Below are 13,036 nucleotides of genomic sequence, written 5' to 3'. Positions count from 1 at the left end.
AAACGATGTTACACCATGTTAAGGCAGCGGACCTTCTCGCCGCGTTGGACCGTGCTCGGCACCGGCGATGTGCGGGCGCGGCGGCCCGGGGCAGGTGCGTTGTGCCGGCGGGGCCGGGCGGCGGCGGCGCCCGCAGGGGTCGCTGGCGCAGAGGCGGCGGGCGCATGGCGGGACCGGAGGCCGGGGCGGGCCGGGGTGGGCGGGCTCCGGGGCCGGGCCGGGCGGGGGGCGGCGGGGCCGGGCGGCGCGCATAAGTCGGCCGCGAGTTGCAGGCGGCCGGCGGCGGAGTGCTGGCTGTAACTTGACACCGGGGCGAGAGGCCGAGCGGAGAGAGGGAGCGAGAGCGGCGGCGGAGGAGGAGAGGGAGGAGAGGAGCCCCAGGGAGCGGGATGGTGACCACCTCCTTCCCCTCCCCTTAGCGGCGTTCCGTAGCAGCAGCAGCAGCAGCCGCCGCCGTAGGAGCGCCGGGGACTCTCGCCTGACTCGGAGCCGGGGACAGCCGGCGATGGGGACGGGACGGATCCCCTGAGCTCCCGGGAACTTTCCCGGCCGCGGGCAGCCGGAGCCGGGCAGGCGGATGGAGGATGCGCTTCCCCCGGCGGGCTGCGTGAGCCGGCGGCGGCGAAGGGGAGGATGAAGAAGAAGCAGCAGCACGGCGGCGGGGAATGCCCGGCGCCCTGGCCCCCCGTGGCGGCGGTGGCGGCGGCGGCGGCGGCGGGAGGGGGCCCGGGCCAGGGCGGGGGCTTGATGAGGCGGCGGCCCCTCTCTCTGCTGCCCTTCCTCTCGCTGCGCGACTACATCTTCTGCATGGCCACACTGCTGCTCTTCTGTTTGGGCTCCCTCTTCTACCAGCTCAACGGGGGCCCCCCGCACTTTCTGCTGGCCCTGCGGCACTGTCTGGGTAAGGGCGGCCGGCGGCGGCGGGGACTTGTTGCGGCTCTCCCTCACCTCCCGTGGCGGCTGGGCTGGGCCTCCCTCCCTCCGCACCGGGGACACGGCCGCGGGGCTGGGGCGGCCAGAGGCCGGGGCTGCCGGGCGGGCTGGGCAGGCGGGACGCGGCGCCGTGAGCGCTGACACCGGAGCGGGACCGAGCGTGAGGCGCGCCCCGCCACAAGTTCCTGCTGGCCAAAGCGGAGTCCCCTCGGGACTTTCTCAGCCCCAGGAGCGCTGTGCGCCCGCGGGCGGCTCTTTGTGTGCCCGGTGGCCGTGGCAGAGCGCGGTGTGCCGGCTCCTCCGGCCGCCAGGTCGGTCCGAGGCGGGGCGGAGCGCAGGGCAGCGCTCGCTGCCCGCGGGTCGCGCACCGGGGGAGCTCGGGCACAGCCGCCCTGAGCTGTCAGCGCCTCCCCGCCGAGCGCTGTGCCCCGGAGAGGACAAGCGGTGTGCCGATGGCCCACAGCATATGATGCTGTTCAAAAAAAACCCCAAAAAACAAAAACCCCCAACAAAACCAAAAACTCCAGATGCACTTTGTGAACCGAGCATCCATCCTTGTGCAGGAGGTTGGAGACTGGAGAGAAGGGTGTGCTTAGCAGGGTCAGTGCAGCAGCGCTCGAACATTCGAACTCACCCGGGTGCTTTGCCAACCTGGTTGCCTGCGGAACCCCGAAGGAGGTGCCCCGGTGGAGCGGGTGTAAGCCCCACGCTATGGCCTGCAGTTCTCACCCTCATGCTGACCCCAAGTTTTCACGTGGTTTTTCTTTGTAGCCAGCGTCCACATCGCTAGATGTTTCTTCCCTGCTCAGCAGAGTTGTGTGAAAAAGAGTTTATCGTGAGGTTGAGTAAGTACCTTAGGCTGGCAGGACTAATTCAGGTGGTGGCAGGACAAATGACTTTGAACTGAAAGAGGGCAGATTTCGTTTAGCTGTTAGGAAGAAATTCTTCACTATGAGAGTACTGAGGCACCAGAACAGGTTGCCCAGAGAAGCTGTGGATGCTCCATCCTTGGTATTGTTCAAGGCCAGGCTGGATGGGGATTTGATCAGCCTGGTCTAGTGGAAAGTGGGTCCTGCTCATAGCGGCGAGATTGGTTTAGATTGGAAGGGACCTTAAAGACCATATAGTTCCATTCTGTGATATGAAATAGGGAACAAAAACCGAGTGTTTCTCAATACAGGAGGATTACTACAGAATAATTTGTGGTGTGAGTTTTTGCCACATTGGCTGGTCTGCTTTACTTGTGTGTGGAGGTGAGGCTTTGGTGGTACATGCTGCAGAGGTACAAGCTGTAAGAGACAATGTTAGGTTACAAACTAAAATACTGTTCATGTATTTCAGAAAAATAAGCTGCAGATCCTTTTCTATGTGTCCATACTTTCTGAATATTTTAAGAATACAGCCCTTAGTGTGTGTGTTGCTTTTCCTTATGGGAAAACTATCCCTTGTCTTCAGTTAACTAGTGAGAGAGTATGGAGAGGCAGCAGGACAAGAGATAACAAACACAAGTTGCAACAAGAGAAATTCCAATGAGATATCAGGAAAAAAAGATTTCAGTGTGAGAGAAGTCAGGTGTTGGAACAGGCTACCCAGGCAGGTTGGGATGTTCTTGTAAATATTCAGAACTCAGCTGGACCAGCCTCTGAGCAGCCCAAGTCAATTTTTCCTGTTTTCTTGGGGAAATAGGACCAGAAGAACAGAAGTCACTTCCAGAAAATGTTATTCTGTAAATCTGCTGTAAAAAGTCAGTGAAAATAGGAGAAGAAAAATGTTTTGGATATTATTTCACGAACACAAAAACAATTTTGGCTTGAGTTTTAATGACTTTTTTTCCTTTAATATTACAATTAGGAAGAAATTCCTCCACTGAAGAGGAAACTGACAATTTTTCTGCCATAGTATCACAGAATTGCTAGGTTTGGAAGGCATCTCTGGAGATCATCTCGTCTACCTCCCATCCCAAGGCAGGGTCACCTAGAGCAGGTGAACACAGGAACATATCCAGGTGGGTTTTGAATGTCTGCAGGCAAGGAGACTCCACAGTCTCTCTGGGCAGCCTGTTCCAGTGCTCTGCCACTTCTTGTGGTTTAGTTTATGGCCATTGCTCCTTGTCCTCTCGCTGGGCATCATGGAAAAGTCTGGCACCATCCTCTTGGCACCCACCTTTGAGATATTTATATGCATTAATGAGATCACCTCTCACTCTTCTCTTTTCTGGACTAAAGAGGCACAGCTCACACTGGTAGAAGATTTTGTTTGCAATTGATTGATACTTTAGTGGGATTAAACACAATCTCTGGTTTCAGACAAAAGTTTTTGTCAATTTTTAAATTCTCATCTTCTTCAAGGCTAAATATTGCTTAGGTTGGGTGAAAATAGACTGCAAGAAATGCAGGCTTACTCAGCTTGTGGCCTTTTCACTGCTTTTAAGGAATGGGGGGAAAAACCCCTAGGATCTATTACCCTAACCACTCTAGCCAGTAGTTGCATGTCTGCTGGAAAATCTTCTGAGGCCTGCAGATGAAAGGCTTGGAAACCACTGCATCTTGGAGAATGGGTCAGGATAATTTTTGTGAGGTGCTCAGCTCAGCAAGTGCAGAAAAGCCTTTGTTGTGTGTGCCTGAACGTGATGAGCCCCTGGGGATGGAGTGTAGTCTTACTGAAAATGTTTTGGGGTTCTTTTGATGTGGGGGATTCTCGCAGGAGAAAGCAGACAGATCTTTTAATCTCTGCTAATGAACTTCTGCACTTGTTACATGAATTAGTGTAGGAATTTCCTTTCTGTGCCTGAGTGCCCTGGGATGTTAAGGAGGTGCAGGCTTGGCTAACGTCCTGCACCAGGCTAGTGGCTGAGAGGGCAGCAGAGTCCTCGTGGCTGGCTGGAGTCCTGGCACCCACTAAGCAGATGGTGCTGCTGCCTCTGCAGACAGGTGGGGTGTACTTTGGGTGCTGAGGTGTCTGTTTGCATGCAGCTTTATGGAGTTACTGTATACTTCCTTGGTCTCTAGTTTCATTTGGGTTGTCAAAGTTGATCCACGTGGGTGACATTACTGAACATTTTATGTTTTAATTTTTTAGAGTGGTGCATACTCCTTGAGGTGTCCAGCTCAGAAGGCTTTCAAATTAGGAACAATATTTTTTTGTAACGAGAAGGCTTATTGGCTTCCAGGGAGCTAACAGAACTGCTTGGTGGAATAGGTATTGGGCATCCCATCCTGCTGCCTACCAAAGCTGTACATGTAAATGTGTGTCTTATACAGCAGAGGGAAGTTTCATGACATTGAAAAAAAACAAAACAAACTTTTTTCCCCCCTGAAGCCACAGATTCAGTACAAGTAACTCTTTCCTTGTAGTCCTTCCAACCCACAAATGATGGTGTTAAAGTTCACATCTCCAAAAAAAGAGCCGTTAGTTTGTAAACCATATTTGTTATGTGAATTTTGCAGTTTCCCTCATTGTATTTAAATCTACTGAAACCAAGGAGTAGCCTAAAGGGAATATTGATTTCTGTTTGTGCCCTACGTAGTGTGGGAGGGGTCATCTTGTCTGGCTTCAGAGTTTTTGTTTGCATTTGCAAGTTTCAGTGCATTTCTGATGTTTAGTTATGTTATTGTGAGGGGAATGCTTGATTTTTTTTACCTCAGAACTTGAAAGGAAGTTCCTGAGCAACAACACCAAACTTCAATAGTGGTCTGGACAGAAATCACACCTGCATCAGGCAGGTGTGTGCATAAAAGAAAATCAAGTGTGAAAACACATGGTTTGAAAAACTTTAATTTTTTTATTAGGCCTGCATCATATGCTGTGGAGGAGGTATACATTTATTTTCAAAGGAATGTAGTGTGAACATTTGCTAGTTCTATTAACTTTCCTTTGGAGGTGGGGAAGATGAATGTGTTTTCAGAATATTCAGACTATTAGTAATTTTTTTTTTCTCTCCCAGACTGGCTTCTCTGGTGTCTTGTCCAAATATGCCTCTTTTTCTTTTGCTTGCCATACTGATTGGAGAGAATCTTGGAAAAACATTATGGCAGTTTTTAGGGTAGGCAATAGCTGTATTCAGTATTTCCACTTGACATGGCCATTTCTTTTGTAGCAGAGTCATCCTGAGCAAATGTGAGTAGAGTAGTAGATATGAGGCTGTGTTTTGTTATTTATCCTGTTCTGACTTCAAGCTCACAGTAATTCAGAGTACAGAAGGTCTGTGGAAAGCTGATGCTTCTGCTGTCTCTTGTGGATGTGGCTTGCAGTGACAGGGCTCAAGTTTCACACTGCAGTCATCCCATCGGGAGGGACCCTGTTTTTCAGCATGAAATTATTGGGGAGGGCATAGGCATATGTGAGTTGTTTCTGAAGAATCTGTGGAAGATACTTAAAAGTGTATCTGTTGCCAGTAGGCTTAAATTTGCTGTGTGGGGGTGCATACCAGCTCTGGACCAAAAATGATCTCCAAAAACCAGGAAGGTTTAAAAACTGCCAGGCTTTCCAGTAATGAGCTGCAGTATTGGGATTTGCACAAATGAGGTCTTTCTTGTTGGTTCTGCCAAGGTAACCCTGGCTCACTAATTGAAAACCATCTCCAGCAGTGGAAGGAAGTGAGAAGAGTCTTCCCTTAGATGAGTAAGACACAAATCGTAAATCTTGGACAGCCCAGTGGCTTTTGGGGAATGCAGCAGGGACTCCACTCCCCTGCAACTGCAGTGGTTTTACATTGCTTTATTCTCCTCTGCTTTGACTTTGTGAGATATACACGCTTCAAATTACAGAAATGAGAATTTCCAAGGGCTGGTAGCAACCCTCTAATGGCCAATAAAAACATAAAGCCTTTGTATCTTCAGTATTTGCTGTGCAAACTTGTTGTTCGTGTCAATTAAAACATTTTCCCTGTTGAACTTGCCAGGAGCCTGTACAAGTACACTGGTTTAATTGCATGTGAAAGTTGCCTCTCCTGTGGTTTCCTATACAAGGCAAAAGTCTTAAGTGTCCACTTGTGTTCCTCAAACAATTTCTGTGTTGCTCTCCCTCTTCATGACATTGGAAGTTCTCAGGTATTTTGGCCAAGATGGGCTTGGTAGCTTTAAAGTTGTTAGAGCAACAGTTGTGTTTATTTGGGGGAATATAACCATAAAAGAAGCTGAAAGAAATCTGAGCATTTGGGGAGTTTGTTACAAAAATCTTCAAAATATTAAAAACTATGCAGCAAGGGAAACTTTTTATTTAAATCAAGCTAGTATGAATTGGCTGTATTTTGGTAGGGTGTTGTGGTTGGATTTTCTTGTTTGTTTGGTTTGGTTTTGTTTTCTTTTTTCCTGACCTATCTGATTTTTTTCCTGTTAACCTATTAAGACAGGGACAAAAAAGAAAACCTGACTATCTAAAGAAAAGAGTTAAACTAAGTGTCAGTGTTTTGTGTGCAAATTTTTATAAGCTGTAGAAGGGAGGGACAACGGAAGGATTTTTAGGGTTTTTTCAGGGGAATTGGTTGGGATTTTTATTCTGGTAATAGTGCATTTATATATAGAATGATGTAAAGCGCAGAATTCTTCAGGGCAAGCTTTTCTAAAAAGTAGAAGCATTACCATACTTTATTTTTGCAGGTAGACAGCATGCTTCCTTTGGCATGAGAGGAAAGGATGGCCAGAAAGGATTGTCTCGTTCAGTTTTGTTTTGCATGTGCACACGTGCATGGATCAGGAATCCTTTACAGTTTTGAAGGCCCTTCCGGTGTGTGAGTAGGAGAAACACACTGAAGGCAAGATAGTCAGGTCTGTGGTGACACAATATGCATTTCTGAGGTGCCTAAGCTTTTAAAAAGGGCTGGGTTAGGTTCTTATTAACTTTTTTTTCCTCCTATTGTTCTCAAAGGAGACAGCTCTTCTGTACTCTAAAGCATTTTCATTTTGGTCTGACTTCTCGCAGGATTATTTAGTTGCAATACACATGGAATTAATTACATTTCAAAGTTCATTAACATTGTAGGGAACTGAAAGGTCAGTTTGGAATCTGCTTCCTAAAAGCCTTGAAAAGAGATGGTCTGAACCTAAATCACAAGTCTGTATGTAGCTGTATCTTTCTTAATTAGCTCTTCTGTCCTCTTTGAACTTCCTCGTTTTGCTGTTGTGAAAGCCATACATATTATCTTTTAGATAAAATAAGTCTGGACTTCCATTTAGGTTACTAAAGTCTCAAGTTATAAGTGAACTTCTTTGGAAGACAAAAGAGGAGCCTCATCTCCAAGGACCTTTTGTTAAAAGACTGCTCATCACTCACAGCTTGTCTGATGGCAAGATTAACAAAGCTTTGCCTAACACAAGGTGATGTCGGGAAATACTCTGTGGAGAACCAGAATGCATCTAATTTTATAACCAAGGTCATAAAACTCAAGCCTCTTCCTTTCAAAAAAGATTGAGTGGCCTCTGGATTACATTGTGCTGGCTGGCTGGCTAAAACACTCTGTACAGTGAAGTCATAGCAAAAAATGCTTGTGTGAATGTGTTGTGATAATATACTAAATATATTTGGAAAATTGAATAGCATTTATTCAGGAATGTATTTTCTGCTTTCAAAGTCAGACTCCAGTCTGGGAATCAGGAATTGCATATGGGTGTCTGTGTAGATGTTTCTTTTTCTTATTGTCCACTTCGTAATTTGACAAGGGATTTAAAGGATTAATTCAGTCCCTGATGAGAGGGAATATTACTACAGCTTTTTCAAAAAATTTATTTATTTGGTTTACTTTCAGGTTATATTGCAGTGTGGTATATCCACCTGTGTAAAAACAAGTCTGCTGGTTAAATGGGATATTTCACTTGGGCCTGAGGAGATGAGAGAGGCTTCAGGTCTCTGCCCTGACAGACTTCATGTGGCATTGAACAAATTGTGTAGAAATTCTCTCTAACCCCCTTCTATCCAAATGACGTTTTGAAGATGAATGTGTGAGAGAGTAGGATAGTCTGAGATAGATAGTGTGGTGGTCATAGCCACAGAAATACTGAGAGGAAAAAGATGCTTTTGATAAACCCTTCTGTTGTGTACAGGTTTTGGCTGTGTCAAAGAGATAAGGCAGATAGTGTTGGGAGGAAGCTCCTTTATAGACTGAGGCAATGGTCCAGCTGCTTTTCTTTCAAGGGCATCACCACTGTTGGCTATCACAGTCTCTGTTCAGTTTTACTTCAGGAGTTATTATATTTGAGAGTCTCATCAGAGGGCTTCAATTTTTAGATGTGTCGTCATCTAGAAGACTTCATGTCCACAGGAGTTACCAAATAATTTATTTCTTGTTTCCTGTGGTGCTGCGTAGACTTGATTTGTGAAAATGCAGTCCTTGATCATCCTAAGTGAATGGCAAGTTCTCTGTTGGAGAGTAGTCAGCCAAAAGGGATTGACTGTTACAAGGAAAAAAGTGGTTGTTGCAGTGATTCTCATATTTTCACACCAAATTAGGGAGAAGGAAGGTTGCTTTTGCTTGGGGTTTTACAAAGACTGATAAACATTCAAGGGTGCTAGAATGAGAGACTCTGTAGCAAAATAACTCCGACAGAAGCTACAACACTTCATGCTCTGTGGGGAAAATAAAGGCTCTCTAATTTTTCTCCCCCTTACTTCTAATAAGAGGTTGGAGATTAATTAACATCTCTGCTAGCTCTACTGCACTGATGCCTGATAAAAACTGTTTTGAAATCAGTAGCACATGTCAGAATCACCAGTGACAGTAAGTTGAATTTCTTTGTTTGTTATTTAAGCACAGGGGCCTTTTAGCAAAGTTTGTAGAACATATGATGAAGGTATAACAGAGGGAATTTGATTTGATATGATTTTTGGCAGGAGCATTCTGTAACATGGTTGAGCAGGTATCCTTTTTTCACTCAGTTTCCAGATGGTAATTGGTCCTTTCTCTCCCATCATTTAAATTTGTATGTTAATAGAAAGTGTGTCTGCTGTCCCTTGTGTCTAGGAAAAATCTGGGATTGCTGAAATTGCTCGAGTGTATTTTGTGTGAAAATCACCACATGTTTTGGACATAATTCTTGAGCACATAAGGAAGCCCTTCTTTCAGGGTGGTTTTCTTAGTTTCATGTGCAAGTAGTTGCTCATTGAGCTTCTGGCTCCTGTAACCTATTCAAGAACACCTGGATATTTTCTTTTCATAGCTGTCCCTCTCTGCAAAAACAGGTTTCAGGTAAGATGTAAGAGTTTGTTTTCATCTTGGACTGGACAAACAAGGCTGTTGTAAGTTTTTTTTTTTGAAGTTGTGACTTTGCACCTGCTGCTGACCCCCTGTGAGCTCTGTTTTAAATTGCAGTGATGTGAAAGAAAGCCCTGTGTTTCCTCTGTTACAGGTACAGCCAAGGAGGTCAGTAGCCACTCTGTGTGCTCACGTGGGTGTGTATGAAACACACTTAGAAAAATCACCTACTGCATTGTTATGTGAGGCAGATAACTTCTGAGAATATTTCTATTTGGGTTGTCTCTTCTGAGAGCTGGGGTGCAAGGGGAGGTCCTCCTATCCCCCTTCTATGCTGTATTTGGTTTTTTTCCTTGGACCAGTAAGTTTTGAAGCTAGGGCTTGCAATGGTCTGGGTGCTGTTTATTCATACCATGGGGGCAAGGAAAAACAAGAATCCTTTTGAAATTGGCAAGAATTAAGTTCCTCTTCAAATCTTGCTATAAGATTCATGGTCCTCTCAGCTATTTGTCTGCTTGTCCTGTCTCATCAGTGAGGGGAGAGAGCCATTTCCAGGCCATTACAGTTTATTACAGATGTGATACAAGTAGAATCAGCCCTTTTTGGGAAGTCAGTTGTCTGTAGCCTGTTGACATTAACTTAGAAGGGAGCACCAAGATGGGATAGGCTGCCACTGCCTTTCCCTGGGCAGCAGACGTGCTTGCCTGAAAGACCAAGTCTTACTGGCACAGCAGTGGCTCCTCAAGCTTTTAGCTTACAGTTTGGGCTTTTTCTTTTTTTTTTTCTTTTTTTATTTTTTTTATTTTTTTTTTTTTTTTATTTTTTTTAAATTTTCAAGTGAAAGCTGTGGAAAGTGATGGCATGATTTTTTTTTTTTTTCCACCAAGAAAGGTTTCCTCATCATTATTGGTGAGCAGGCAAGTAGATTTTCAAACATAACTTGTGTTTATATAATGAGGCATTTGTTTTTCTTTGTTTTAGAATCTGGGTTAGAGGATGTTTGGAGACTGGACGGGTGGATAGGAAGTGGAGAGCAATTATTTCAGTGAAATTTATTTTACTCTCTTGCTCTTTAGAGCTGCACTGAGGGGAGCAGGCCCTGTTGTGTTGAAAATGGATGTTCGGCTTTGTTTGTAAGCATGGAAGCACAGTGATTAGGTTTGTGTTACGGTTTCTGAGTACTAATGCTTTGGAAATAGACATTTGGATGCTTGCCAAGGCTTGCTACTTATCATACTTAATGATTCAGAGTAGAAGTCATCAGGAGACCGGGATGGAGATCATAGTGCCTGTGCTAGTTGAGTGAAGAAGCACTACGTCTCTGCCATGAGTAAATAGCATGTTTCAGCACCCCTGAGAGTGTTTATTTTAAAAACTTCTGCTGATCAAGTGGATGGTTGGTTCAGTTTAATGTAGCTGCCCCAGAGAGAGGATGCCAGCATAACATTGTACTCTTACAAGGTTACTAACTGCTAGCAAGTGACAGTTCTGGGAGATGAGCTCCTGGTGCCTGGATTAACAGTTGCTAGTCAAGGAGGTTTGATTTATTATTTCCACTTTTTTATTTCTTTTTCTTTTTTTTTTCCTGATGTGAAATGTCCTCAGTATTTCTGGGAGAGGACTTGCTCCTTACAATTCTTCTTGTAGTTTACTAATAGATGATTCTGAAATACATACAACAAAGTTGTTAGAATAAGTGAATGTTTCTTAGCTTTTGCTTAGTTACTGCTGGAGACTATTGTGAGGCTTCTGTCATTGCTTGGCCTTTGAATGTAATGGCAGATTCATTTGGAGGATACTTTGATTTTCTCAAAGATCTTCACATGTTGTTTTAGCCCTGATTGCAAAGCTTGCTTTTGAAATACAAATTCCAGTTACGTGTCTTTTTACCTTGTAAAATATCCCAAGATTTGGAAATTCTTGTGCAGATTAGAGCTTGCATTACTTCTCTGAATGTTGTGAGTTTTGGTTGTTTTTTATTCTATCCAGATTATGAAGTTTTATGCTTTTCCTTCATGGCAGTGTCTTGTGTTGAAATGGGCATGAGTCCTGAAGGGGTTGGGGCATGGGAAGCCTTATGATGTTGTTTCAGAAAGAGTTTGAGAATTATCTTACAATACACAAATTTGGGTTGGATTTCAGAAGACAGTAATTTTGTGGATGTTGACAGTAATTGATAAATGTTTATGCCTCTGTTTATCTCATGGCAATTCAGAGGAGATTACATCAATATTGACCATACTTAATGCTGTCTTTTTGTTCAGTCTTATTTTTTGTTCTCTTATCTTCTAAGAACCTCTTTTTCCTTCTGCTGTCCCTGTATTTACAGGTAGTTTCCCAGTCCTTTTGTTACTCTGTTCCTCTGTAACACCAAACCATGTTTAGCAGATAGTGATTTCCTAATCATGAATTGCTGGTGGTCCTATTTCCTTCAACCAGGTTTTCTTTCTTCAGTGGCTTGCATCATAGAGCAAATACTCTTGCCTCTTTTGCTGGCCTACATCTAGAGGAGAGCCACCTGAATCTCTGCACTGAAAATCAGAAAAAAATGGGTCTGAGAAGAAGTGTCCCATAAGCAGCCCATGCTTTTGCATTTTTAAAAGGTAAGGAAAAAGGCTACTGGGATGCGGTGAAATACACAGCAAGATCTTGGAGAGGTGATGTTGGTACACCTCCTCTCTACAAATTTGGTGAGATTACAGGTAGAAATTGCATTCAGATTGGGCAATACAGTGCCAAGAAGAGTATGTTAAATAGGAGAGAACTATAGGGGGAGCAGTGGACAGACAAGTGTCTTGATTAGAAAAAGTTACACAAGACTTAGACTGTACATGGCTTGTCTGTAAGACCTTTACTCCTTGTTTCAAAGGTTCCCTCTGAAGTCAGCAGGGAGAGACAGTGGTATCTCCAAAGACTCCCTCAGGCTTCTTATGTGTCTATGATGGCAGAACCCCTAACTTAAGCACAAAGAAATACTTGAAGTTTGGGGGGAAGGATCTGAGTTGTCATGGTAGTTGTTATGAGAAACACTTGTTGATGACCAGGCTTCGAAAGAGAAGGGGGAGAAGGATGGGGACAGGAGAGAGGAGCTGGGAAGTTACATAGCAAGATTTTAAAATAGAAAGGTCATCACTTCATGTCAGTGGGTCACTGAAAGATCAGTGCTTAGCATGCATAATATAATGACTGCATAAGGCCCTGGAAGAAGAGCACTGTGGGGGTGTCTATCCCTGCTAGATGGGTGGATTTGGTGCCATGTTTGTTTCTCCCTAACTCTTGCAGTTCCATGGAAATGGTGCGCGACAACAGCTTTGATACAATCTGAAATGTTGAGGCAGATATTGCAAGGCAAAGGCTGTGAAATTGCTGACTTCTCAGTTCCTTTCATGTCTGCAGCTGATTGTTCTTTTCCTAGCAGAACTCCCCATACAAATGTGCAGATTTCTTTTGTGTTGCCTGTTGGGAGATAGCACAATAAGAAAATTAGAATGAATAACAAAACAGTGGAGCCTAAACCTTACCACCTGTTTATCTGAGGCTTTGTGGTGTTTTTGTGTGTGTGGGGGTTGGTTTAGTTTGGGGCCTTTTTTTGGGGGGGAGGATTGTTTTTGCAAAGTAGAAATTTTCAGAAGTGTGATTAAATGAAAGCTGAAATAGAAAATGCTTCATTGTCTAACTGCGAGCTCTCTACCTTGCCTCACTATTAATAAGCAAAACCTATTACTTTATATCATCAATGATATTTTCAATTATATTTTTCTGGGGAGTCAGTCAAATTCAGCATGGGTTATTTAATCTTCTGATGAACAGCCTTACTTCATTAGGCCTGTTGCATTTTCCCTGTCTAGTTTTGAATCTGATACTTCTCTCATCTAATCAATGAAGCAAATTTTGGCAAAGCTCTGTGATTCTTTATAG

General features: G+C 44.4%; 1 protein-coding gene across 1 annotated transcript in view; it reads left to right on the top strand.

Annotated features, from left to right (window-relative positions):
* The first annotated feature begins 228 nt into the window (after positions 1 to 228).
* UST (uronyl 2-sulfotransferase) overlaps positions 229 to 13,036 on the top strand; it is a 154,471-nt gene continuing 141,663 nt past the window's right edge. The window contains exon 1 of the mRNA XM_071432972.1: positions 229 to 901. Within this exon, the coding sequence (XP_071289073.1) occupies positions 634 to 901 (268 nt within the window). The 5' untranslated portion in view covers positions 229 to 633. The remainder of the gene's footprint in view (positions 902 to 13,036) is intronic.

Source organism: Agelaius tricolor, unplaced genomic scaffold, assembly GCF_023055355.1.
Source record: "Agelaius tricolor isolate 1412-34295 unplaced genomic scaffold, bAgeTri1.0.p SCAF_1, whole genome shotgun sequence".
In the NCBI taxonomy this organism is placed as follows: Eukaryota; Metazoa; Chordata; class Aves; order Passeriformes; family Icteridae; genus Agelaius; species Agelaius tricolor.
This window is presented reverse-complemented; position numbering and strand designations above follow the sequence as displayed.